This window comes from Aphelocoma coerulescens, chromosome 13, assembly GCF_041296385.1.
Source record: "Aphelocoma coerulescens isolate FSJ_1873_10779 chromosome 13, UR_Acoe_1.0, whole genome shotgun sequence".
Lineage (NCBI taxonomy): Eukaryota > Metazoa > Chordata > Aves > Passeriformes > Corvidae > Aphelocoma > Aphelocoma coerulescens.
The window spans coordinates 18,483,361-18,509,748 of NC_091027.1; the positions used below are offsets into that span (position 1 = coordinate 18,483,361).

At 52.4% G+C, this 26,388-nt stretch overlaps 1 protein-coding gene across 1 annotated transcript; it reads left to right on the plus strand.

The window, feature by feature from the left end:
- On the plus strand, positions 1-26,388 carry ETF1 (eukaryotic translation termination factor 1). Its single transcript, XM_069028755.1, has 10 exons — positions 1-299; positions 14,439-14,614; positions 15,363-15,502; positions 18,797-18,935; positions 19,824-20,014; positions 20,503-20,632; positions 20,995-21,150; positions 21,694-21,758; positions 22,897-23,044; positions 24,372-26,388. Exons 1-10 carry the CDS (start codon positions 214-216, stop codon positions 24,452-24,454), a joined length of 1,314 nt encoding a protein of 437 aa, XP_068884856.1. The 5' UTR covers positions 1-213; the 3' UTR covers positions 24,455-26,388.

The following is a 26,388-nucleotide window of genomic DNA, read 5'->3' on the forward strand; positions in this document are numbered from 1 at the left end:
GGAGCGCGAGCACCGCGTGCGACGTCAGCGCCGCGCGCCGGGGGGAGCGGGCAGCGAGCGGCGGGGCCCGAGCGGCACCGGCACCGCCCGGGACACAGCCGGCCCCAGCGGCCCGCACCGCGCCGCCCGCCCGCCCCGCGCCGCCGCAGCGCCTGCAGCCGCGGGAGCAGCAGCAGCAGCAGCAGCAGGAGGAGGAGGAGGAGGAGGGAGAAGATGGCGGACGATCCCAGCGCTGCCGACCGCAACGTGGAGATCTGGAAGATCAAGAAGCTCATCAAGAGCCTGGAGGCGGCCCGCGGGTGAGCGCCGGGCCCGCGGGGCCGCCGCCCCGGAGCGCCGGGTGTCCCGGCTGGAGCGGGGCCGCGGCCGGGGCGCTGCCCGGGCCCGCCCGGCGCGGGGGGACGGGAGGCGCAGCCCCGGCCCGGCCCCGGGGCCCTTTTTGTGCGGCCGCTCGGGCCCGGGGGTCGGCGGGGAGGGCGGGCCGGGCCGTGCGGGGCGCGGAGAGGAAGCGTGACCGCGCTTCCCGCACGGGAAGAGGGAAAAGGGCCGTGGCTGCCCCGGGCTCCGCCGGCCCCGGCGCGGCCCCGCAGCTGCTCCCGCACCCGGCCCCGCACGGGGCGGTTCCCCCTGGCCCCGGCGGGGGTGGCACAGGTGCGTGTCCCCGGCCCCGCTCCCGGCCCGTCCGGCCGCTCCGTGCCAGCTGGCACCGGAGAAAGGCGGATTCCAGCCGGAGGAGACGCTCCTCTGTCCCCCGTGCAGCCTTGGGCTTGTCCCGAGGGACCGGCTGGGCTGGGGAGGGCGGCGGGGTGAGGGCAGGGAGGCAGGGGCTGAGGCAGCACTTATTCAGAGCTTCTCTTACTGACGGCTATTTGAACTTTCTCACCCCTTCCCCTCCCAGCGAAGGTGCTCAGCTCCATTTCCCTGAAAGCAAGCTCTTCCAAAGTTTGGACACTGGAAAGTTTAAAGTCTCTAATCCAGTTTTAATCCTTGCACTTTTAATTTTTTTTTCCCCCCACCGGAATGTCTGTTCCTGCAGCCTGCCCCATGCCAGAGGTGCCTGTTTGAGAGGGCAGCTTGGCAGTGGCTGGTTCCATCGGTTGGGAACCCTCTTGGGCCTGAGGAATTGTGAGACCTCAAGGTTCTGGGGCTGTAAAATAGCAAAGAAGGTCTGTCTTGGTAGACAACCTGATAAAATAAAAATGAAGGGTCACTCCTTAGCCACCCTTGCAGCTCCAGTTTCCACAGGCTCACCTGAACAGGTGATCTGTAGCTGGGGCACCACTGGCATTGTTCTGTGGCCCCCCCAAAAGCTTGGGGCCAGCTGGCAGAGGCTGAGCTGCTGTCTTGCCATGTCCTTAATGCTGCTGCTTCTTCTGTGTGTAGAGTCAGCTCGTGGATTCGTTTAGCTGGAAGCTAACCCAGGCAGGAGGGGAACCCAAGGCACAGGTCTTCCTAAATATATTTTTTTCTGATTTATGATGCAGCTGCGTGGGGATAGCACGTGGGAGAAGGGAGTGGAGAGGCTGGGCTGCCCTTCCCTACAGCACAGTGGACTTTGGCTACCCCAGCTGATCACTGGGCTGTGCCTGTGTGTGGTGTGGGCAGCACGGGTTGTGCTCACAGGGGTCCCAGGAAGTTGAAAGGGCTTGGGAAGCTCCGGGCATTCGCTGGAGCTTGTGACATAGCTTTGTGCAAGAGCACTGAGGGAGCCCCTGTGGGCTTTGGAAATGTGGAGTTGGAGTTTTGTCTCTCCCTGATTCGAAGTGTGCCCAGTCCAGTGTCAGCTCTCGTGTTGTTTGGGATAGATGAGTGTTGCAGAGAAGGTTCCAGCAGGTATTGGAGAGCTCCTGGGAGAGGGGAGGCTGAAGGGCAGCTTTCTCTTTTGGTATTGGCTTCCTGGGGCCACAGCCCGGCTGTCCCCCTGTCATCCCCCTCAGGGTTCCCTGGAACAGCTCTGCTGTACAACATAGATGCCACAGGCACAGTTGGATCCATGCAGGGGGTTTTGCTGTGCCCCCTGGACCCAGCACATCTCCTGGATGTGGTGATGCTGCTGTCCCTTAATTTAATCTGTGCCAGCTACTAAACCAGCCCCCGAGGAAGGTGATGCTGGTGCCAGCAAGTCTGCTCTGAGCAAGGTGATGCTGCTTCTGTGTCTGCCAGTGAGTTCTAGCCAAAATTATCCTGGTTTGGGACCAGTAAGGAGAAGAGGTGCTGCAGCTTCAGCCCCCAGAAGGCTCAGGCTCCCTGGCACAGGAGGCGTGAGGCAGTGGAACAGGCTTTTCCGGCCTTTGGGAGAGTTGCTTCCTCTTCCTGTGGAGTAGGAAGACCTGTTCTGGGGTGGGTTAGGGGGCAAAGCCTTCAAACAGGGTGATGTGGAGGGCCAGGGCCTTGCTGGCGTCTCTACCCTCCCTTACTCATGTGCTCCATTAGTGACCCAGCAGCAGTGTCCCAGTTTCATGTGCCGGCTGTTCCTGCAGGGGATCAAAGGGACGGGAAATGGAGGAAGCTGGAGTCAGACATTCCCTTGGCATGTGGTGGTTGGGGCACCTCTGCTCTTATCCAGCTCTTCTGGTAAAATCTCCTTGGAGTCTGCAGGCTGTTAACAAAAGTCAAGTGGGCAGGAGAGCAAGGAAGTGCTTTTATGGATTGATGAGGAAAGGGGCAGTGCTTGGTCAGAGCACCCAGGGGAAAGATGAAAACTTCAGCTTTCCCAGAAGCTGATCAGTTGGAGGCCAGCAGGGGTAGGTCTGCCTCTCAAACTTGGAGGTAACATCCTAGCAGGAATGCCCTGTGTTATTTTCACAGCCCTGCTAGAGAAAGCTGGCTTTGTCACTGATCTCTGTAGAAAGAGTCTGTCAATTCAAAATAATGGAAAATAATTTTTAATTCCCTGACCCCACCTCAATACCCTGTCTCTGCTGACAGGGACTAGAAGGAGCTGTTATCTGTGTCTTACTTCCTAAACAAGAAGTTATCTCCTCCCAGCTCTTCCAAAGTTGAGTTGCAAACTGTGTGATCCTGTGCAGAGTGGCTGAGTTGGTGTTTCTGATTTGGTGAGGTGAAGGGCGGTAGCTGGGCTCTGCACAGGGTGTGAGGAGGAGCACAGGGGCTCAGTTCAGCACTGCAGGCAATTAACCTTTGTGGCCAGAAGAAAATGGGAGTAAAAGGCTGCTCATGAACCAGCTATGGCCTTGTCAGAAGTTTAACCTTGCCATTCATCTCTGAGAGCTTGGAGTGCTCAGACTTTCATCAGACATCTCTGCTTCTCTCCTACTGAGGCATTCATTTTGCTTTCAGTCCACAGTTCAGTTTTGTAGGACAAATTTGGGGAAACACTGGGCCCCCCAGAAGCTGCAGCTGTGTCTTTCTCCATGGAGGCTGCAGCAGCCCAAATAGAAGCAGCATTAGCCACTCTGTTTTTCCTTTATCCTCTCTCTCTCAGGGCTTTTCTGCTGTTGCTTCATGCAGTTTTCCAGTGTCAGTGCTAAACTGACAATCTCTCTTTGTTCCTTTGGTCTCTGCAGTTCTGAATAGTTAGCTGGGCTACGGGCAGGGTTTTCTGCTAATCTAAGCTGTAAATGCTTGGCAAAATCAAGTATCAGCAACAACAAGCAGCCTCTTTGCTGGGAGAGGACCTGAGATGTCACATCTGAATCATGTTTGGAAACTTCTCCAGCTCTTAGAAACACTTTCTTCTGCAAACATCTCTGCTTGGAAATGGCACTGCCACCTCTGTGGCCAGGTGGGCTTCCAGACCCCAGGTGAGAGTGCAGCTGGTGCAGGGTGTGGAGCTCCCTTACAATGGGAAAACTTCAGGAACCTGCTCTCTTGAGACATCTCCCCTGCCCTGAGCTTGCTCTGTTGGGAGCAGTAGCCCTTTTTGGTTATTTTACTGGAACAGGAAAAGAGGAGGTGAAGATCGAGGTGTATCTGAAGGCACTGCCTGCAAACACAACTGAGGCTGATGTGTGGAAGAACATTTTTCCAAATTATGTGCTCTGGAAGGTGGGTCAAACAGGGCCAATGCAGAAATGAAGTCTGAACGAGTAACTTATTCTAGTTGTAACGGGAAGAAATGTTTCAAAGTTGGACGAGGGAGAAATGGCAAGAGAAGGGGAAGTCTTGGTGTCTCCAGAGCCTTGGGAAAGCAAAATGATGCAGTTCCTGCCTGGGTTTGGATTCTGCCATGTTGAGACTTCCATCTAATATATGGGAGAAACAAAAAGTGAGAGAAATAAAGTCACCAGGAAGGATGGAGGCCTGGAAATACGTGGGAATTCCTGCAAAGAGAGACACAGTTCTGCTTGAGTTCCTGCAAAGGGAAACAGTTCTGCTTGAGGGTGGACAAGCTCACCTGTTGCTTAGACAGAAAAGATTTGCCCAGCTTGTGTTGCAGAAAGCATCATTTGCAGATGGGTTCTCTTGCAGTCTGTCCAGAGTCTTGCTGGTCCTAATGGAAAAGCCCAGCCTTGGAATTAGCCACAAGCTGCTGCTGTTTCCCAGCCTCGTGGAACAGGAGCAGGAGGCTGTGCTTCTCCACACCTTGTTCTGGGGTGGTGCTGCTCTGGGACCAGGCAGCTGGCAGGGCTGAGATGTGTTTGGACAACCTGGTGGTTCTGGGGAGTGAGGTGGTCTTGGCCTGTTCTGCTGTGAGGGTGGTGGGCCTTTGCAGATGTGGCCTGAGAGCCCACCTTGCTGTGAGTTGGTACCACAGTGGGGAGAGCTGGGGGCAGTTGGGGATGACTGGGGTCAGTGACAGGTGTGTCCTGTACAAGTTTGCCTTGTTCCCAATTTATTGTGAGCAAAGTCCTGGAAACCGTGGTGCTGGGGTTCTCTGCTGCTGCCTCAGTGAGCTGTATTTCCCACCTGAATTAGGCAGAGCTCCTGCAGCACTCTCCTGTGGATGGATTGTTCTGCTGGTGGTGCTGAAGGTGGAATTGTGCTGGGATGACTGTGGGACAGTAGCATAGCTGTGTTAACTCCAGTGTGGGTTCTCCTGCTCCATACAGGACACAGCACAGCAGAGTTAGGGTGTGCTCTTGCTTCAGTGAGTGTGACACCACCGCCATGCCCAGGCAGGCACCAGAGCAGCTCTCTTGGCTTGAGGGGTGTCATACACCCAGAGGAGCATTCAGTGAGGTCTGTCAATGTCTGTGACTGCTGTCTGGCTGCACTGCTAGAGATGTGTGGGTCCAGAGGCTCCCTCCCCTGCTCCCAGGCTGGCAGCAGATCTCTTTCCCTGCCTTCTTTATCAGGATCTGTTTGTCATTGTGGCTGTGCCTCGGATCTGAGCTGTGGGTCAGTTTAACTGTTGATACAGGAGCTATTTCTGCAGTGTTCACCTTAGGATGGGGCGTAGGATGGAGGCCTTGCCCCAGGCCTGGATGAGCTGGTCCATCTGGGAAGGGCAGAGCCATGCCAAGGTGGTCCTTGGCTTTCCAGTTTATGCTGTGGTGTTTAGGTTGCAGGGCTGATACGCTGTGCTAGTGCCAGTCGTGGGATGGCCTTGAGGGTCTCTCCTGCAAGCTGGTGTCTGCAGTGGACCTCTCTTGTAGAAAAGTCCTGCTCCAGCTGGAATTGGGCTGGGCTGTCTGTCACACAGTGGGAAATGTGAGACATGGGTGGGACAGGGGCTGGAGGAGGAGGGTCTGCAGAGATTGAGCTTTACTGACAGTGAGTTTTTTGCTTTGACTTGGTGATCTGCCACTCGTGTGGAGTGTTTAGGGAACAGGCTGTGGTTTCAGTTCTTACCCAAGGCGGATTGCTTCCTCTGAGTCGTGCTTTCTCATGCTGCCTGTGGCAGGGGGAGCTCCCAAAGGTCATGTTTCTGTGAGAGGTAGAGGCTATGATGTTAATACTGCCTTTTGCTTCTGGTGGTGTGAGGAGAAGGAGGAGGTGTTTGCAGAGAGGCTGGAATAGAAATAGTCCAGGGCAGAAGGGAGAGCTGAGGGCACCATGGCAGGAAACCACGTGGGATGTACAGCACTGCTTCCACACCATTTCCCTGCTCTGACTGTTGGGTCTCTTCAGGCTGCCAGTGTCCTTAGTGCTGGGGTAGAAGCCAAATGTGGATTTCATGTCAGCAGGGCTGATCAGACCTCTCAGGACAAAGGCAGTGTCTCTTGTGTTTTGGTGGTGCTGAGAGTGGGTGGTCTGAGAAAGCTGTGCCAGGTGGGAGGACAGCTGGAGCCAGGGAGATGTCCAAAGGGTTGTTGACATCCTGCTGGTTGCCTCAGCCTCATTGTTGTAAAACACTTCCTGGGCTTTCACCTGCCTGCTGTACCTGTTCCTTTTGAATTACAGCAACAGTTAGGAAGTGCTGTTTGGAGAGTGCTCACGAGCAAGTGGCTGAGGAGGACCTGAGCTGGAAAAGTGGCTCCAGATCAGAACTGCAGCGAGTGTCTGACAGCCCATGGCTGTTCAGCAGCCTGGTACCTCTTCTACAACCATGTGAATCATTAGTGAGCAGTGTGATTCATGCACAGATCATCATTCACATCGAGCTAATGAATGAGCCCCTGAGGAATGACGTGGTAGGAGATGGGAATGAGAACCTCAAAAGAGGACAGACTTTTTTGGCTTTGTGGCAACTGGATTTCTTTTCCCCACTGTTAGCCACCTATTCCCATGTAGCTCTGGGGCATTAGCATTTTAATAAGCAAATCTGGATTTGTTTCAGTCCCTCAGTGTACATCTTGTACCCAAATGGTCCATTAGCATAATGCAACAAGTCTTTTAAACTTGGAGCATTAATAATTGGAGAAGGAGGAGGGAGGGCAGGGGAGCTGTGGCAAAACTGAGCCTCCCAGTGAGTCACAAATGTCTGAAGTGCAGAAATGTCTGTTCCACTTCCCAGTAATTGGGCATCCGGGCTTTCTGCATGAGGTCAGATGCAGCCAATAGGGCCTATTCAAAACATGCCTATGCAATTATGTTTTGTGGTGTGTTGCCTTTGATCCAAGGATTTTGGAGAGGCATTGATTCACCTTCCCCGTGGGGTGTGCAGGATCCACATGTGCTGATTCAGTGCTTGGGATGAAGTTGGGATCTGCTTCTGGAGCTGCACATCTCATTTGGGATGTGGGTGCTGGTAGTGGCCTGAGCAGCAGTATCAGAGCTGGCCCCAGTTTGGGGATGGAGCTGGCCCCAGTTTGGGGCTGGAGCTCCTGACGTGTCCCTCTGGGCAGGTGGTGTGTGGTGGCCCAGGGGCCACGGGCTCACTGTCACCTGCTACCTCTGCAGCCCTCAGACGCACGAGAGCTGCCAAACTGTGCTGTGTGGAGGAGTAGAAGTCCGTGACCTGATTCTTGTCTCACCTCCTTTGTGTCCTGGGAGTGAGGGAAGCTGAGCTCAGGAGGCAGCTCCTGGCAGGCGGCCGGCGGCTGCTCAGCGGGAAGCACTGCCTCGCCTGACCCTGCTGGGGCTCCAGCCAGGCTTGCCTCTGCTCCTTTGCTGAAGCAGCCATTTGCTGCCTCCCTGTGGGACGCTCTCCCTGGCTGCTGGAGCCAGGGGTGCACTGAAGAAATGAGGCTCACTTGTGTTTTCCAGGGTGGGTTCTGGCTGAGTGCTTCTCTCGCTGGCTGGCACTCAGAGCTTGGTTGGCATCTGGAGGCCTTTCCTCTCTGAGAAGGTCAGTGGGTGAGGGTAGGAGGGCAGGATGCCTTTCCAGGACCGTCTGAGTGTCTGCCTTCAAGCTGGTTCTGGTTACATGAAGTGCTTTTTCTATCGAGTCTGCCAGTTTTACAGGAGAATGATGGACAAGATTCCTGTCTTGGGCTTTGGAGCAGGACTACAGCAGTAGAGCCTGGCATTGTGTGAGCCATGGTGGAATAGCTGCACAGTCTCACGCTGTGCAGTTAAGTGGTTTTCCTTTGTCCAGGGGAGAGGTGGCATTTAAAGGCTGCTAGAGGAATTCGGTGTCTGGGGTGTTTCTTCAATTCAAGGGAGAGGGGGCCTCAATTTCTCCAAATAATGCTTATGCTGAAAAGGATTCCTGAAGAATGAATTACTTGGTCTCCTAAATCTGAAAATCCTCTCCTCATAAGCACCCTGCCCCCATCTTGTCCTTTTTCTCTGCTTCTGAGGTGTCAGTGGATCAGAGAGGTGATCTCTGCCTTACTTGTGCTTGGGAACTGGTCTCTTCCATATTTCATACCCTTCTTTGGATGATGTGGGAGCCTTTGAGGAATGGTGTGTGTTAATGTCGCCTTTTAGGAGCTGATCCAGAGTTCTGCTGCATGCTGGGGTGAAATGCAGGATGCCTGTGGGGGATTGTGAGGTTCTTGCTGAAATAGTGCAGTACAAAGCTCTGCCTGGCTTTTGGCTCAGCTCCCCATGAAACCTCAGAGGAGCTGTGGTGGGTCCCACTCAGCTCCCCAGGGCTGCGTGCTCTGTCGGGGGTCTGTGCAGTACTCGTGTCCTGCTCGAGCTGTGCTTGGAGCCCATGGGCTGAGCAGGAGGGGGAGTTCATCTGTTTCTGGTGGAGGCATCACAAGACACTGTTGCCTCCAAGCAGCAGTCAGGCTGAGGTGTGTTGGCTGGGTTTATTGCAGAGCATTCAGCTGATACTCTCAGAGGCAATGCAGTCTTTAGCTTCCAGGTGATGTGGCCTCTGAAGCACTGAGGAATCCTGGACTCTTGAGATTCCCTGCTCTTTCCTAGCAGGTTTTCCAGGAAAAGTTGTGCAGCTCTTGCATCTGCTGTTGCCTCTCTGGATTTGGCATCTCGAGTGGACTTGAGCCACTTTCTGTTTGATGAAGGCTTTGTCTTATTAAAAGACATTAAGTCTTTAAAGGGCACAGCTGTGACCTCTTTGCTTCACAGCCATAATTCATAAGTTGCAGGAGTGTGTGTAGAAGCTCCCTCTGGCAAGGTCAGTGCTCTTGCACACAGGGTGGGGACGAGTGGGGAGTGTCTGATGGCCTGGCTGTTGGAAGGGAACCCAAACCAGCAATTTTGTACTTGCCTGTACCAAAGGACACTCCCTTTTTATAGCACTGCATTCAACATCTCTGCTCAGATGCAGCATCAAAACCCCTCATATATTCTTTACTCACATCACTGATTTTGTGGACTGTGCCCTGAACTTAGTCCTTCACTGAAGTACCACATGCCTGCAGCGCTGTGGATGTCGGCTCAGAAGCAGCTCTTTGGGGCCTCTGGGATGTGCCTGATGGAGTTCTGCCTTGGGTTACACAGATATTGCTGGCATCTGTCCTGCAGCTGGCTGTGCAGGGAACTCGTTTAGCCATCATATAACTTGGGTAGCCTTGGCTGTCCGGGCAGCTTGGGCTCCTTGGAATATGTTGTGCCTGCCCAGTAATCCAGAGTCCTGGATGGAGACCAGCAGAGGTTACCTTGGGAAGGTAACGTGGCTCGGAGCAGTGTGTGGCAACAGTTGTTTCATAGAAAGCGTCCCAGCTGTGGAATGTGGCTGGGATCAGATTGTGTGGGAGCTGTTTGCTCTGTGCTCCTGCCAGTCTCTGGCAGTCACACACAGGCTTCATGCTGCCCTTGGTTCCTGGGGAGAGCAGGATGCTCATGAAGCTGTGCCCTGTGAGAATAAGCCCATTTTGAGTCCTAGGGCATGACTGCCCTCCCTTGCCTCTGTATCCCACATTCCACAGTGTGCTGTTAGTGTGAAATGTTTCACTGTGGAACAGCTACGGCTCAGCTGCTGTTTGTCAGGTCTCCTCTGATACCACAGGGCAGGCCAGTCACTGCTATTTATATAGCAGTCTGTGAAATTAGTGCTCTCCCGTGCCAGCACATAGCCCAAATTGCAGGAGACAGGTTGACTGACTGCTCCTCCTCACAGTGCTGGTGGTTGTCTGCCAGGTGGAGGGGAGCTGTGGTCGGTGCTGCTGGTTTGGTGTGTGGGGCGGGGCAGTGCAGGACCCATTTTGGTGGCACAACGCTGTGTAAGGTGGTAGGAGCCTTTTGGAAAACCCCTACATCACTTTCTAGTACCAGCTGAAAGCTGAAGGTCTGAAGATCTGCTCAGCTGTTCCTTCTGGTGGCAGGAGAGTAGAAACGTGGTGACAAAGACCTGCAGGTGGAGATGGTCACCCAGGGCAGGAGGCTCCTCTGGCAGCTGTCGTGGAAAGCAGCCAGGGGGGTGCACGTGGCAGCCATCCCAGATGGGTGCAGTGCCTGCTTTGTGCACTCAGCTCCTGCTCTGGTGCCTCCCTCATGCTGGAGCACAGAGCACGTCCACAGAGGGCCCCGCTCCTGGTACTGAGCGTGGCGTGGGCTGGGAATGGGGATCCAGCTGGTGCCAGTGTCCTCTGGGCCATCCCTGCTCCTGGAGGGGACCCAGCGCTTGTCCTGGTCTGCACACACAGCACAGGGAGGGGCTGTTGGGTGATCCCTCCTTTCCTTGCAGGGACAGGAGCTGCTTGGGTGCCACAGCAGCTGCTTGCAGGAAGAGTGGCACGGCTGTCCCCTCCAGCTTTTTGGGACTGGGTTAGTGGTGATTCAGCGCTGCCCACTCGCCGTGATCACTTGTCAGCAGTTGCTCTGAGGTCTCTCTGTGTCTGTGAAAGCTGTTTCATGGCACAGTTGTCTGAAATTCCAACTGTAGTAACATTGGAGTTTTAATAATAGAAAGGCTGTCCGATCCACAAACCTTGATTTTCTGAAGAACTTGCTGTCTCCAGAGAGTGAAATGTGCTTATTTTTGCTTCCCCTCTTCTGTCAAACAGCCCTCTGGCAGGCTGTAGGAGAAAGCCAGAGCCCACCTGCTGTGGTGTGGGAAAGCTGGAGCCTTGATCCTCATCTCTCTCCTAGAGATAGCTAATGCTGCTCATGGCAGGTGGTGATAAATCTGAGCTAATAGTCCGTTCCTGGCAGGGCTGGCAGTACCCACAGTGCAGGCAGGGCAGGCCTTCTGCCTTTCCAAGCTGGCACTGAACTGCCCCCTTGGTTCTTTGTGGTGTGTGGGCTGGTGCTTGTCGTGCTCCTGATTGTTTCCTCTGCCTCTGTCCCCTGAGCAGTGGCACTCGTTGTGCTGGCTCGTGGGCCAGGGTGCTGCTCCCCTCCAGAGCAAACATCTGGGAGCATCCTGCCCTCGGATGGCACTGGAGCTGCTGCAAGCCCCTGGCTCAGCTCAGTCTGACAGCATCAGCTCCCAGCTGCTCTGGTGGAACTTGGGTGTGCTGAGCTGGGGGGAAGCCATAGCAGTGCTGTGAAGTCGGGGTATAGTCTGGATCCTTCCGGAGTGCTGTGGGTGATTCAGGGAAGAACTAGCTCCCGGCACGTTTGACCCCGAGCTGCCGGTGTGAGCAGCGCCCCTGGTCTGGGTAGAGCACTTGGTTGTGCCCCCCTTTGGGAGGCTTTAGGATGGTTATGGGGAAATTCTTTACCTCATTCCCAGGTACGTGTACTCTGGAACCCTCAGCTCCAGAGGGGACAGTGGGATTTACAGAAATACCTTTTATCTTGTTGAGGCTGCAAAGACCCAGAGGAGACCTGGAAACTGTCTTACTCTGAAGAGTAACCTATTTTTTCTGAGTGTTTTTGAACAGCAGCTTTCTTAGAAATTCTTTGCTGCATTTTGTCTCCTTGGGGTGAATTTAGCAGACGCACCACAGGGTTTTTTAGGCCCTGCCATGCTGCATTAGGGTCACATACAGGTACAAGCTTGCTTTGAGAGAGGAAAGCTGCTCTTCCCTGGTCGGATAACAAGGTGTGGCAGTGTGTGAGGGAGTTCTGCAGCCACCCTGAGTGCTGGTGCCCATCTGCTTCAGCTGGTGTCTTGCTGGTCTCAGTCTTTGGTTGTCTGGTGGATTAGTGGCCCCTTGGGGTGCTGGGTACCTGGGGACATGGTGACACACTGGCTTCCTCCTTGTGCTCGAGGCCTCCAGCAGCCTGGATGCCATGAGGTGCTTGCTCCCCTGGCAAGCTGCATGCCAGCTATTTTGCTGGATTCTGCAGGAATTGGTTAGAGCCTGAAATAGCTTTGGCTGTGTAAGCAGTGGTGCAGCATGCCAAACCCAAGGGGTGCACTTGATGTTGGTAGGGCAAGGTGCTTTTGGATACAAATCCAGCCTGGAATTCGCTGAAGGATTGGCCCAGGCACAGCGGTGTGCTGTGTTGAACCAGTTGGAGATATTTAAATGACCAGGAGTGCATCCTCTGAGAGACCCTTTTCATTTGTTTGCAGTAATAGATCACCAGGGCTTGTGAAGGCCACTGTGTTCCCTGGGGTGGGGTGTTCCTAAGGAGCAGTGCTGTGACCCTGCCTGGTGGGTAAGGTGCTGTGTGTAGGATAAATAATCCCCAGTTCCAGTGGTCCCAGTAGGATCCAGTGGGTGCTCAGTGCTGGCACCAGTGTTTGTGGGGCAGTGGAACACAGCACAAGGCCAGGGCTGGCATCTGAAGGGTGACTTGCATTTGAAAACTGAAGGGAGCTTTACAGATGACTTTGTACTGAAGAATTGCTCTTGGTGGTGCATGCCCAGCCTTCCTCCTTGCTGTGCACAAAGCTGGTGAGGTGTCTGCACAGTCAGTCCTGTGAGGAGCAGCTGGGGGGGCTCAGCTTGGAGAAAAGGAGGCTTGGGGGGGACCTTCTTTCTCTCTGCAAATTCCTGTAAGGAGTTTGTAGGTGGGGGGATCAGCCTCTTCTTCCAGGCAGCTTGTGACAAGACTCGCTCCCTGCTCTTCGCCCTCTGTCCTCAATTCAGGAAAAATTGTATGAAATCTCCTCTTAGCAGGAGAGCCATGGAGTGCCCAAGGGGCATAACAGTCCCCCTCCCACGTGCTACACTGGGATGCCCTTAGGTGATGCAGGAAGTTAGGTGTGATGGGCAGAGCTTTCTAATCTCTGGGAAGTCTTAAGACTCTTCTTTCAGAAGAGGGGATAACTCAGGAGTGCTGCTTTCAGAAAAGTGGGGAAGAGTTGCTTTCATTCTGATCAGCCTCTTCCTCAAAGGAGCCTGCTGGGAATGATAGCCATTATCTCTCCCCTAAGGCTGGTGCCATTCACTGGGGTAGCTAACTGCTTTAATTGAGTGGGATATGGAGTATTCTTGGCTGGGGTGACCTGGAAGCCTGAGAGCTGTCAGCGTGGCTCAGAGCTCCTCCTGGGACTAACGCGGGCGAGAGCTGCTTTGTGACTTTCTCGACTGGTGTGTATGGGGAGCTCGGATATTAAAACCAATTAGTTGTCTTTAAGGTCAGGGACTTATTTGACCTACCAGCCTCTGCTTCAACTTGGCCTGGATTGAGGATCTTTGGGAGAGGGCTGCACAACTTTTGTAAGGAGGCTAATGAAGTGATGCTTTTTAAAGCACTTCCCTGCTGCCTCTGCAGCCCAAACACTTGAGCAGGACGCTGGTGCGTGACAGCCTGGAACAGCAGCAAGCAGGAGCTGCATTCAGCTCCTCTTCTGTAAGAGATGTAAGAGAGCAAAACCCTGGGGTTTGGTGTCTGAAAAGCACTTTGCTGGCTCTCTGACTCAGAATCCTGAGAAGAGGCTTTTTCACAGAGCTTAGCTGGTTTGCCCTTGAGAGGGCTGGAGGATACGATGAGGGATTTGATTTTTATGCCGTTACTCCAACGGGAAGTGTGAGGCCTGGGTTAAATCTGAGACAGTGCAGAGGCAGCACTTCAGACATCTGGGATGCTTTAATGGCAAATGGGAGGTACCTGCTGGAAGGCAAATGGGAACTTCCCCAATTTTCCTTTTGGCTTTGGATGGATTTGAACCACGAGGCGGCTTTGGGGATTAAGATTTCTCCAGGACTCACCCCAAAGCCCTAGGAAAAACGAATATCAAACTTATTTTCCTTTAATTTACGCCTGTTCTGTGATTTGTGGGGTCTTATCTCCTGACTCTGTGCCTGGGGTTGGTGCTGGTGAAGCAGCAGTGTCTGCTTAGCACTGTTTAGTTAAAGCAGCTGCCAGAGCTGATGAGCTGCTCTGGGGAGAAAAGTGATAGTAGGAAAGCAGAAAAGACTCACTGTGACAAAGGGATCCTTCCAGTTCAGTTTTCTGTATTAATCTGAGGAAAACAACATGTTAAGGCAGCACTTGGGCTGCTCAGTGCCCCAGCTGTCTGAGAACAAATGGAGTGGGCTTTAAGATGTCCTTAAAGTATGTGGCTGCATTGTTTTAAATAATCTCTGCTGGGAGCTGCTTCCATTCCTTCTGCTCGCAGCCCTTGGTCTGTACATGTGTTCTTTCTTCCCAGAGCAGTATCCCAGAGTAAACTAGCAGCTTCTGGAGGACTTGCTTGGTAGAGGCTGAGCACTGAAGAGAGCCTATTTTGTTTTCTTGTCTTTTCTCTCCCATAATTGTCCAGCAGAAGGGGAATTACACCAGCAGCAGTGAAGAAACATCTTTGGGGGAGGGAGGAGAGAACTGTGTACATGGAATATGGTATGAGGGTGCTTGTTGCTCTGCTGCCTGCTCACATCCCTTTTTTCCCTCCCCAGCAATGGTACCAGCATGATCTCGTTGATCATTCCCCCCAAAGACCAGATCTCGCGAGTGGCAAAAATGTTAGCGGATGAGTTTGGCACTGCCTCCAACATAAAGTCAAGAGTGAATCGCCTTTCAGTACTGGGAGCCATTACATCTGTACAGCAAAGACTGAAACTCTATAACAAAGGTAACTTCTAGCTTGTATGGATGCTGGCACACTTCCCTTTCTTGGAAGCAGCCTTAAGTTCCTGCACTATGCAGTTTTCTGCTAATCAAATCTGTTGGCCTGTGCTGCTGTTTTGCACTGATATTCCAGGTATGTTGCCCTTGGATAGCTACTTCAGGGGTGGACTTTGGGACTAGAATAGTAAGGTGGTCCTTTAATGAGTGGGCTCATGATTCTGTTCTTAGTGCTGACTCTGCTAGACGTGGCCAGATTTAAGAGCTGTATATTCTGCAGTAGTTCATTTGCACTAAAGCAGTGATTTTCTATCAAGCAGAAACTTCTGTGTGCCTTATGCATGGCATGAGCAGCTGCCATCATTTTGGGGGGGAGCAGACCCAGGCCATGTCAGATGAGCCCTGGAAGAGTTCGTTGTTACTGCCTTTGCACCAGCCCCTGGCCTTCCCTGGGATGGTCACTCTGTAAATCCCTGTGTGGGACCAGCAAAGCCTCAGGGGCTGCTCAGCCTTTCTCTGGGTGCTGTGAGCTTGCAAGCTCATGGGTTTAACAGGCAGGTGCATGTCTGCTGCAGGTGCACTAAATTAGTTTGTTTTCCACTGTAGAGGGAATGAGGTGGGGAAAAGGGAAAATTAAAAGTTTGGGAACTTGAATTTCAACTCTGCTATGAGTCTCAAGGGCTGGCAGTCAGTTTTTGATGGGTACGGCTTGCTATGTTCCTTAGTGATCTAAACCTGCATTGTGTTGTTTGTAGTACCTCCAAATGGTCTGGTTGTTTACTGTGGAACAATTGTGACAGAAGAAGGAAAAGAGAAGAAAGTCAACATTGACTTTGAACCTTTCAAACCAATCAATACGTCGTTGTATTTGTGTGACAACAAATTCCACACGGAGGTAAGGACTCACCTATTTGCAGGAGCCAAGGTCTGGGCACAACCTTGGTGTGCTTGAGCCTGGAGAGCAGCAGGAACATGCCCTGGGGAGGCCACTGGATGGCTTGGGACTGGCCGGAGATGGGGGATGCCTGCTGGAAGGAGCTGAGAGACTGCCCAGCTCCTCCCACAGCTGAGTTTGTGTGACCCACAGACAGGAGCTCCTCTCTGTAGCTGGAGGAAGGGTGTTCTTAACCACAGAGGCCCATAGATCTTATTCCAAGCCAGGCTTTAAAATACTGCCAAGATACTATCAGTGTTGCCAGTCTTGCTATCAGATGTATTAACTGAGAGCCTGGATGGAGAACTGGCATGTGCCTAATCTGTCTGGGGGGAAGTGGGATTATTTTTATCCAACATCTAATTAAGTTAAATGAATGGTTTGAGGCATATTTAAAGAAATGTGGATTATAGCAGCCAGTGTGTTGCCTCTGAGTCTGTTTTGGCTCTGGCAGGTGCAGAGGTCTCAATGTTTGCAGTGCCCCTCACGTCCGTGATGTTCCCCATGATAAGTGTGTGTCCTGAGACTTAATTGCCTGTTGTCAACCTGTGTGACGTGGGCTTGACAGGCCCTCCAGTGCTGTAGTTCTGCTTGTCTGCTGGGGTCTGTGGAGATGTGATCCATGAGTGGCTTCCAGAGGGCAGGAGTGCAGCAGGGAAAGGTGTCCTTGTTGCACAGGTGAGGTCCATCCCTACTACTCTGTCTCCCCCCAAAGGATGAAATCCCAACACATCCTTGACCTCCCAGGAATAAAAACCTGTGCACAGGCACAGGTCTGGAGTTCTGCTGGGTCCATGTGTCCGTAGATGAGTGAAAGCAAGAGGCAAATAAGAATTCAGTAGAGAGCCAGGATGCCAAGCCCAGGACGTGTTTGTCCCTGCTGCTGTGGGCAGTGGGAGGGTGCTGAGTTTCCTCCTGTCCTGCCAAGAGATGGATTCGTTGGGTCTCCTCAGCAGCTGCTGCCTCGGGGCACTGATTCAACACAGAAGTGCCCAGCAGGCTGTCCCAGGAGCAGCTGCACAGCCACTGGTGCTGCTGTGTGGCACTGCTCAGCGAGAGTGGCAGTGCCCTGAGCAGAATCTGTGGGAATTGCTGCTCCTGCTGATGGGGTCACTGCCAGCACCTCCCTCCACGGGCTCTGTGCACTCCCCTGTCTGTGGAGTGTGGGGTTATTTCACTTGGGATTGCCTGCAGTGCAGGGTCAGCTGGAGCTGTAGCAGCCTGCTGGGGGCTGTGAGCACTGGGCTCTGGCTTTGTCCCTCTCTCTGGCTGTAGAGCCTTGAACCCCATGGTCCCCCCAGCTGAGCTGACAGCCAGGGCAGCTGCTTGGGGCACCCAGAGGTTTCCTGGGAAAGTGAGGGGGTGTGAAGGAGCAGGAGAAGGAGGTGATCTTCACCTTTGGGCTAAAGCTGCAGAGAGGAAGCTCAGTCCAGGCTGAAGGAACAGAAGAAAGGCAATAGTCCCGTCTTGGTGCTGGACAGGTCACACAGTGCAAGCGCTGACAGAGCTGATGAGGGGCACTGAGGGAATCACTGATCATTGGTGCTGTATTAAAATAAAGGGAATCAGCAGCATCAGAGCTGTAGTCATCTGCTGCCTGGCAAGAGCATGTGATAAGATTTCCTGTAGATATTTTATGGCCTGTGTGAAACTGAAGTAACTCCCCCAGGGGGCTGTGAGCCCTGATGTGTGTCTGAGGGGTAGGATTTACAGTGACTTATTTTGATACCTTGGCTGGAGCATTCATTCCAGTCACACGTTTAGCTTGGCTCTGTCCCAGTTAAATAGATTGCACTGTAATATGCCACTTCCTCCTCTCATTCATCCCACTGCTGAGGAATTAATACAGAATATTTATTTTGGCCAGGAGATTCCATTAAACCTTAGCCTCTGTTTCTTCTAAGCTTGAGACCTGCAGCCTGGGTTGTGTGGATTTTGGAAGAGGATGACTGATGGGTTTTATCCTTTCAGTTCAGCCCAGTAATCAGGCTGACAGCCCTGCAGGCAGCTCAAGGTCCCGTGCAGTAACCCAGCACCATCACTTTCAGTGTTAAACTGGTGACTTCAAGCAATCTGGAGTTTTGACAAGTTCCCCATCCTACTGATGTGGTTTTGCCAGCCAGAAAGGATTCTGGCTATTGCTTTTTTGGGCATGTGTAAGCGAGCAGGAGTGTGTGTGTGTGTGCTGGATGTCTCTGCCCACTCAGACAGCCCTTGGGGGAACAGCAGCTGAGAGATTGCCTCGAGAAAGGAGTGCAGAGTTTGGGTGCTTGTGGATGCCCCAGGGCTGGGCAGGAGCTTGGGCAAAATCAACTCAAAAGCCTTGATACTGCTCAGTGTTTGGTTGGTCAGCTTAAATGACTGTATGCCTTCTCTAAAGGGAGGAAAATTGAAGGATAACTTCATTTTGCAGCAAATGTTCTGGCTGTCTTCACAGCCAGTTATGCACAGGACAATTATTGCTGCTGCTACTTGTGTTCTGTAAGGCTGAATTTGCCACAGGCACTGTAGATTTATTTCATCATTCTGCCTGTGGGACTTGAAGTCAGCGGGTGCAGCAGACCAGTGGTTGTGGTAGGGAGGCTGTGTCAGTGCTTTGGAGTACAAAACTGAACTGACAGTGAACTGAGCTAGTTCTCCTTTCCTGGCTGGAATGCCAGGATCATCCTCCAGCTGTGCCAGCCTGTGCCAGCCAGAGCGGAGAGGCCGCTCAGAGGTGGGATCCATTTCACTTCACACTCTCCAGAGCCCTTCTCTGGGGTTTTGCTGTCACACCTGCCCATGTCCTCAGGTGGGCAACTGGCAAAGCTGGGAAGTTGTGATCAGAATTAAACTTGTGTTTCCTTTGTGCTCTTGACAGTGTTGTGTGGGATGGGATTTTGTATGGAAGGAATTGTTCCCTGTGAGGGTGGGCAGACCCTGGCACAGGGTGCCCAGAGCAGCTGTGGCTGCCCCTGGATCCCTGGCAGTGTCCAAGGCCAGGCTGGACATTGGGGCTTGGAGCAGCCTGGGATGGTGGAAGGTGTCCCTGCCCATAGCCAGGGAGTGGAATGGGATGAGCTTTAGGGTCCCTTCCCACCCAAACAACTCTGGGATTCTGTAGTGATCTGGAATAGTTACAACTCCTGAGTGTGCTGCTTTTCCTCTAGTTCATTTATAAAACAATAGCTGTGAGCTGAGACTGCTGGAGCTGTGCTGTCTCTGGTGCCCTGTGTGAGCCATGCCCCACCCTGACAGCCTCACTCTCTGTTCCAGGCCCTCACGGCGCTGCTCTCTGACGACAGCAAGTTTGGCTTTATTGTAATAGATGGGAGTGGGGCACTCTTCGGAACTCTCCAAGGAAACACGCGAGAAGTGCTGCACAAATTCACTGTGGATCTTCCAAAGAAGCATGGTAACACACTAGCCTGTCTCTGCTGAGTGCAGCAGCCTGTCCTGGGGTGGGATGTGAGGGTGGAAGTGGGGAACTTGGCCTGTGGGGGTTTAGCTCTGCTCAAGTCTCTGCTCCCTTGGAATCTGACAGCAAAGCCTCCAGTCTGAGCCTTCTGTCAGAATTAATGAATCACAGTAATATGCAGTTGATCTTAGAAGTGGCACTTTTTATTTCTTGCTGCATTTGACCCTTTATTTGGTTTTGGGACAGTTCTAACTAAATATTAGTAGCACAAGTGGTAATCCCACTCAATGGAGTCGTTCAGGTTTGATGTGCTGGTGTTGTGTGCACACCACAGCGAGGAGGAGCGAGCTGCTCTCTGCAGGAAGCACGGGGCCTAATGGAGCAAGGAAAATTCGAGTTCCACTCTGTGGTGCTGTGTTGTAGCCAGCCACTGATGAGTTCAGCAAATTGTCTGCTGGTTACTCCTGGCCTACTGTCCTTTGTAGAGTGGGATGGGACAAAATGAAATAAAAACTGCCCCCAGTGAGGTTGTGCAGCAGAGACTGCTGGGCTGCGCTGCATCAGCAGTGTTTGAGGCAGTGTACAAAGAGACGGTTTCTAATGAAGGTGCAGGAGAGAGAATGTGCTCAGATGTTCAATTTCTGCAGAGTTGTGAGTCTTTATAGCAAGAAAAGAAACATTTTCCTCTGTGGAGAAAAGTCTCCTGGTGGAAATGAACCCTCTTTATTCCCTGAGTGTTCCATGAGAGCCCCTGCCTGGGCTCGTGGCAAACGTAATTCAGGAGGCTGCAGCTGCCCTTGGCTTTGGTTATTCCGGGCCAGCTGTGTCCTAAGGATGCTCCTGGGATGCAGTGGGTTCCCCATGGCTGCCCCATCCCCCCTGCAGGCAGAGGAGGTCAGTCTGCCCTGCGCTTCGCCCGCCTGCGCATGGAGAAGCGGCACAACTACGTGCGGAAGGTGGCCGAGACAGCCGTGCAGCTCTTCATCTCCGGGGACAAGGTCAACGTGGCTGGGCTCGTCCTAGCTGGATCAGCTGACTTCAAAACTGAATTAAGTCAATCTGACATGTTTGATCAGGTGAGCGGCCTTTCCTGAGCAAACCCAAGTGTTTAAGTGTCAGTGGTAACGTGGTGATTGTAGCAGGAGCTCTGATACGAGATGCTCCTCAAGAGGAATGTGACTCTGGTGTCCCAAGAGATTTGATTAAAACTAAAAATGTGATGTATCCAAAGAAGTCTCCCTTTCCTAATACTTCCTGCAAGAAGCTGAGAACTCCTTTTCTTAAAACAGGGCTAATAAGAAATCTGTCCTCCCTGGTTTGGAACTGGCGTTCCCATTCTTTGTGTTCCCAAATCTAAAGCAGAAGCTTTACTGCAATTACACTCCAGTAAAGCTAATCTGTGTCCCTGTTGCCTGAAGACTGTGGTTCAATACTGTGCATTCAGAGGTCCCTCTGCCTCAGGTGAAGTGCAGTAATGAGTGCAGTGACCCCATGGCAGGGTGAGGAGTCTGACAGCTCTGCTCTGGAGTGGATTTATGTTTTCATGTCTCCTTCTCTTGTTCAGCGGTTGCAATCCAAAGTGCTCAAACTAGTTGACATTTCATATGGAGGAGAAAATGGCTTCAATCAAGCAATTGAGTTGTCAACTGAGGTCCTCTCCAATGTGAAATTCATCCAAGAGAAAAAACTAATAGGTATGTGATGCCCTGCAGCCTCCTCCCGAGCCAGGTGTGTGGCACTGAGTGTGGTGGTCTTGCTCTTGCCCCCCTGGCAGAGCCCTGGTGCTGCCCCAGCCCTGCCATCCTGGCTGAGAGTGTGACTTGCAGTGGTTCTTTTTGTCACCTGGACACCTCAGGTGCTGGTGGGGGGGGGGTTTGGTTGGTTTCTTTTTCCCCACCAGACTTCTTGGACTTTCTCTGTCCCTCCATCAGAGAACACCTTAGCTCCAGGCCTTCTGGTGGCAGCTGCTTCTCCCAGTTGCTTGCATTCAGGTGAAGCTTGTTTAAAGTGTGGGTGCTGTGCTGAGTGCTCATGGCAGGCTCTCTGTGCCCTGCAGGACGATACTTTGACGAGATCAGCCAGGACACGGGGAAGTACTGCTTTGGTGTGGAAGATACACTAAAAGCTTTGGAAATGGGAGCAGTAGAGATCCTGATAGTCTATGAAAACCTGGATATCATGAGATACGTCCTGCACTGCCAAGGCACGGAGGGTACGTGGTGCTCTGGGACACTGAAAAGTCTCAGGGTTGAACACCTGAGGTGCCTCACTGGGACGGGTTTGCTGGAGGAGCTCCCTGAGGGGGGTCTGATCACAGGGGTGTTCTGCAGGCAGGTCCTGACCTGCAGCTTCCCAGTCCCTGTGGGGGGAAACCTGGAACGAGCAGGGTTCCAGTGCACAGAGGGAACTGCAGTGCCAGGGGGCACTTGGGCACAGGGCCAGCCTGGAACCTGCTTCAGCTGTGTCAGTGTGGTGCCAGAGGGGAGACTGAGGTGACCTTGTGGCCACAAACACAATTCCTCTGCCTACAGACAGCCCCTGTGCCTGCAGCAGGACCTGTCCCTCTCTGTGGTGGCTCTGCAGCTGCTCTCTGCTGCTGTGCCCTGTTGGGTTGCTCACAGAGCTTCAGAGAGGAGGGAAGGCAGTGGCAGTGCCCAGACCCTCTGTTGCTGGCTGTGCTCAGTCTCCTGCTGTCTTTAAACTGCATCTTGTAGCCTTATCCAAACTAATACTATTATTTTTTCTCCCTTCTCAGAGGAGAAGATCCTGTATTTGACACCAGAGCAAGAGAAGGATAAATCCCACTTCACAGATAAGGAGGTATTTCAGCTTTGGGGCTTCTGGCTTTGTTCTCAGTGTGTTGGTGCAGAGCTCTGGACACCTGGGCTTAGTTTGTCCCAAGCACCTGAGCACAGGGACCTTCTGGCCCTCAGTGACACCTCAGGCTGGTAGCCTGTGGCTCCTCCTGTGTGACTCCTGGATCCTACACCTGCCTTCCTCCAGTCTTCCCTGCTGCAAATCCCAAGGTTGTGTAAATGGGCAGTGTGGGGTTTTTGGCCACCACCAAAGCATCACCTACAGGGGTTTGGTAGCCACCGTGCAGGCTGAGGCCCTGAACTGTTGCTCCCTGCTCGTGGGGCACTGATTTGGTTGTGCAGGACCACTGCGAGGTCAGGAATTGTGACATGGATCAGGTGCCAAGGGAATGTTTGCTTTGGGATGTATTTGACATGGGGAACTGTCATTTGCTGCCTGAGTTCCCTGCCTGTGCAGGTCAAACAGCCCTTGTGGACCAGGACTCTGTTACTTTGCAGAGCAAACTGGGAAAAAAGTGTCCCTTGCCAAAAGCGTGGGCATCTGTCCCCCATGGGTTGTGTGGGGGGCCGTTTCCAGCTGCCTTCCCTTCTGGAGGGGGATTGGCAGTCCCTGCTGTGCATGGAGGGTTTGCAGTGTTACCTGCACTGATGCATTTCTATTTCACAACAATCACTTCACCTTCTGCTTAGAACACGGTGCCTTTTGGCTCTGTGCTTGCATGGATCAGTGCTCCTGCCTGAGAGCAGGGCCTGCTGGATGAGTGGGGCTGGAATCCTTGCAGGGTGCAGAGCAAGTCTGAATGAGCAGTGAAACTGAGACCTCGTGTGAGGTGACCCTGGAGCAGAAGAATCAAGGCAGTTTTTTCTCCTGCTTCTGCACTAAATTCCATATTAGAGGCCCAAAACACTGTCAGTGATTAATTTTGTAGCACCAGGAGCCTTGTGGCTGTGCCAGCCCTTGCCTGGTACAGTTGAGTCAAGAACGCTTCCACCAGGAAGGTTCCTGTGGAGCGTGGGGGCTGCTGTCCCTGCTAGGGCTGGCAAAGCCATGGAGCCAGTTTTGGGGGGGTTTTCTCAGTACTGAACACACAGTGACTGTAACAAGTTTTATTATTTATTTCTCCCTTCCAATGTCTCCACAGACTGGGCAGGAACACGAACTCATAGAAAGTATGCCCCTCCTGGAGTGGTTTGCAAACAACTACAAGAAATTTGGAGCAACATTGGAAATTGTTACAGACAAATCACAAGAAGGATCCCAATTTGTGAAAGGATTTGGAGGAATTGGAGGTAAACTGCAAGAGGAAAATGTGTTTGATTTTTTTTTAGTGGTTGGTTTGATAATCTGGTGCCAACACGAGTGGGATTAATCTTATTCTAGTTAGTCATGAAACCAAGTCAAGAACCAATTGTCTTCACCAGGGTAGATTCATTCCCTGTCCAGCAGGATGATGGCCTGTGTTGGGCCCTGTCGCTTTCCAGCTGCACTCCTCGATCCCTGTGTCCTCTGCAGTGCTCAGGGATGGGCTTGTCCCCGTGTCCAGCTGCTGGAGCTCAGGAGGGCCCTGAGCTGCCTGGCTCTGTCTCTGCACAGTGGTTTGGTGGCAGCCCCTGCCCTGCCCTGTCAGAGCTGGGGCTCTGACAACCCTCGGCCCTGTTCCTGCAGCACTTGGAGCTGTTGCTCATCTCTCAGAGCTTCCCTGTACTTTGCTCCCTGATCTTCTGCTTCTTTCCAAAGAAAAGTATTTTTAGTCCAGCCTCTGGAGCAGTGAGGCCTCTGAAGGGCAGTCCTGCTCTGGAGCTCACTGACATCAGCCACTCCTGGCAGAGGTGCAGGTGGCTCCTGTGCCAGTCTGACAAATCCTGGGCAGGTAGAGCCAAACCTGCAGTGCTGTCCTGCCCAGGCAGGGATTGCAGCACAGAGCTGTGCCACTGGCTGTGCTCAGCTTTGATGAGCGTGAACCAGGGGTGAGTGCACTGTAAAGAGGAATTTCTAGGGCCCAGAGAACACCAGCTGGGAAGAAACAAGCTTGGATTGTTTGGCTCCATAAGGAGCAATAGATTTCTAAGTTTTCAGGGTTTGTAGGAGTCTCTCATTTGCAGCCAGATCCAGCCTCTTGGCACGGTGGGATCCTCTTTGCTCCCATGCTCTGTAGGCTGGAAAGGAAGTATCCTTGAAAATCTCCTTCACCTCAGTAAATGATTCCTGGGATACAGGATTTCTGGAACCCTGGGTTGGTGTTTGGGGTGGGAAAACAGCCCCTAAATCCTGCTTTTACTCCATTGTAAAAGTGACTGCAGTGCCAGCTGCCCCCTGGGTTTAACTGCCAGGCCTTGGTCTGAGCAGTGACACTGGGACCAGTGACCTGCCACTGGTGCTTTTTGGAGATGCAGCCCTAGAGCAGGCTCAGCTTTTCCAGGAGGAAGCTGCCCTGGCTGGGCAGGTGGGTGTTGCTGCCTTTGGGCAATAATTCCCCGTGGCATTTCTCACTCCAGCTCCTGCCTGCTGCCAGGCCTCAGTGTGGGCACTGCGGGGAAGCTCTGGACATGCAGGGCTCGGGAGGCTGCTCAGTGCCTGTGGGAATGCTGGGGAGGCTAAAGGCTGTTTCTTTGGCAGGTATCTTGCGGTACCGAGTGGACTTCCAGGGCATGGAATACCAAGGAGGAGACGATGAATTTTTTGACCTTGATGACTACTAGGTAGTCGAGCTGGGTCCGGCAACACGTGCCTCGCCCCTCCAGCATCCAACCCAAGGAGCAAACTCATGGTGGAAAACACAACAGATCCCTGCCTTAGAATTGGAACATTTCCAGAACTTGATCCACGAGCATTTGGATTTAAGAAAGCAAAACCCTACACTTTGATTTGTCATAGTGTCAGTACAGCAGCAAACTACTAAGTTCCTATATGCCACTTTGGACTAATTTAAAAAGAATCCCAGTTTTTACTTTTACTCAATGGTGAAATTGGTTGCTCTTGTATTTTATGGAAATGATTTTTTTAACCTTCATGATACATTAACTGCTGTAAACCTCTTCCTTCCAAAATTAATAGAAGTAAGATCCTACTGGTTTGTCTCTTTATACTTTGATTGGGGAAATCAATTGCTGCATTTGACAGCGCCGTGACCCATTTACATGGCATTCTCAGCTTAGCCTGCAGAAGAAATGGAACGAGGTTGGAACCGTAATTCTCTTCAAAAGCTTGAGGAGGCACTGACCTGAGTGCTGGTTCATTACATGTGGCTTGCAAATTCTGATGGTTTGGGGAGGCTCACCAGCCAAACGTGCTTTAATCTATTTGCAGAAACACTGCTCTTACAAACTAGGAAATGCACTTCATGGATTGCAATGAGAAAATGCTGCTGGAGTCTTGGGCTTAATTTGGATTTGAGCAGTGCAGCCTTCAGGAATTTTTTTTTTTTTCAGTCTTGACAAAAATAAACATGAGATTTCAGTGAAGTAAGGTACACTTGGCTTTTTGTTCCTCAGTAAGTTTTTCTTTTTGCTTTAGGACTGCGTAAGGTTTCCTTGATTATGTGAATTTGAGCCCACAGGTCTTTAATGGAAGTGGGTGTTTGACAGGAATACTGAGTCAGTGGAGTGAAGGCTGAATTAGTGCTGGGAGTGTGGAATATTTGATTCTGATCTGTGGAGCGCTGGCACCGCCCCTGGGAACACCCAGCTCCCAGCACTGAGCAGTGTCTGTCCTGTGGGGTAAAGGATCACCCCTGGGCGATCCCAGACTGCCGAGGCTTTGTGTCCTGCCTGTTCCATCCATAGAGCCAGGGAGCTCATCCTTGGGGCGTGTCCAGCCTGCTGGTGACACTCTGGGGGTCAGGGGGCAGTGGCACCAGGCCAGGTCCTGCCCCGAGGGGAGCAGTGGCACAGCTCCGGTCCTGCTCAGGTCCTGCTCCCTCCCTGGGGGCTCTCCCAGCGTCATTCCCGGTGCTTCCCTCAGGAGCAGCTCCTGTTCCAGCTGCAAACCTTTGCCTCTTGTCCTGGTTCACTTGAACAGAGGGAGCTTCTCTTCAAATTTCTGCCACACTGTTGTTTGAGGTCCAAAATTCCTGTCCTTGTGAGCAATACCATTTGTCCCCCTGGTCCCTAACCTGGCTGGCGGCTTTGCTGCCGTCCTCACATCCAAGCTGGAATCTCTCCCGGGAGGTGGGGCTGGGTCTGCTCAGGGCTGAGCACAGCCCTGGCCCTCACAGCAGTATGTTCTGGATTTTGCCATTGTAAATGGGTCTAATGTGACATGACAAGACCACAAAAATTGGATGTAAATTTACATTTTTGAATATACTGCTTGTTGTTTCACATGATACATTAGGGTATGCAGCTCCTTTTTGTAGTTTTTATTTTTACTATTTAAGTTTGGAAATGATGCCAAATTTTTGTATTTCTTTAATCAATGTGTTCTCTTCAGTGATATATATTGCATTATATATTGATGTGTATATCAATATATACTGATATGTATTACACTTACACATGCAAACACACTCAACGGGGGTGGGAGATCCCGGCCTTCGCATACTATATAGCCTCTGCAGAGAGATCCCAAGCAGTGATATCTTGGTGTTGTGATGTACAGAAATGGAGAAGAGTATTAAACCATATTTAAGAATATA

What these genes read in the sequence shown, in the direction of transcription:
- ETF1 (XM_069028755.1), top strand. Translation starts at nt 214, where the DNA reads ATGGCGGACGATCCCAGCGCTGCCGACCGCAACGTGGAGATCTGGAAG. An exon ending in ACTGAAACTCTATAACAAAG is followed by an intron (nt 14,615 to 15,362) that starts GTAACTTCTAGC and finishes TGTTGTTTGTAG; the next exon opens with TACCTCCAAATGGTCTGGTT. An exon ending in GGATCTTCCAAAGAAGCATG is followed by an intron (nt 18,936 to 19,823) that starts GTAACACACTAG and finishes TCCCCCCTGCAG; the next exon opens with GCAGAGGAGGTCAGTCTGCC.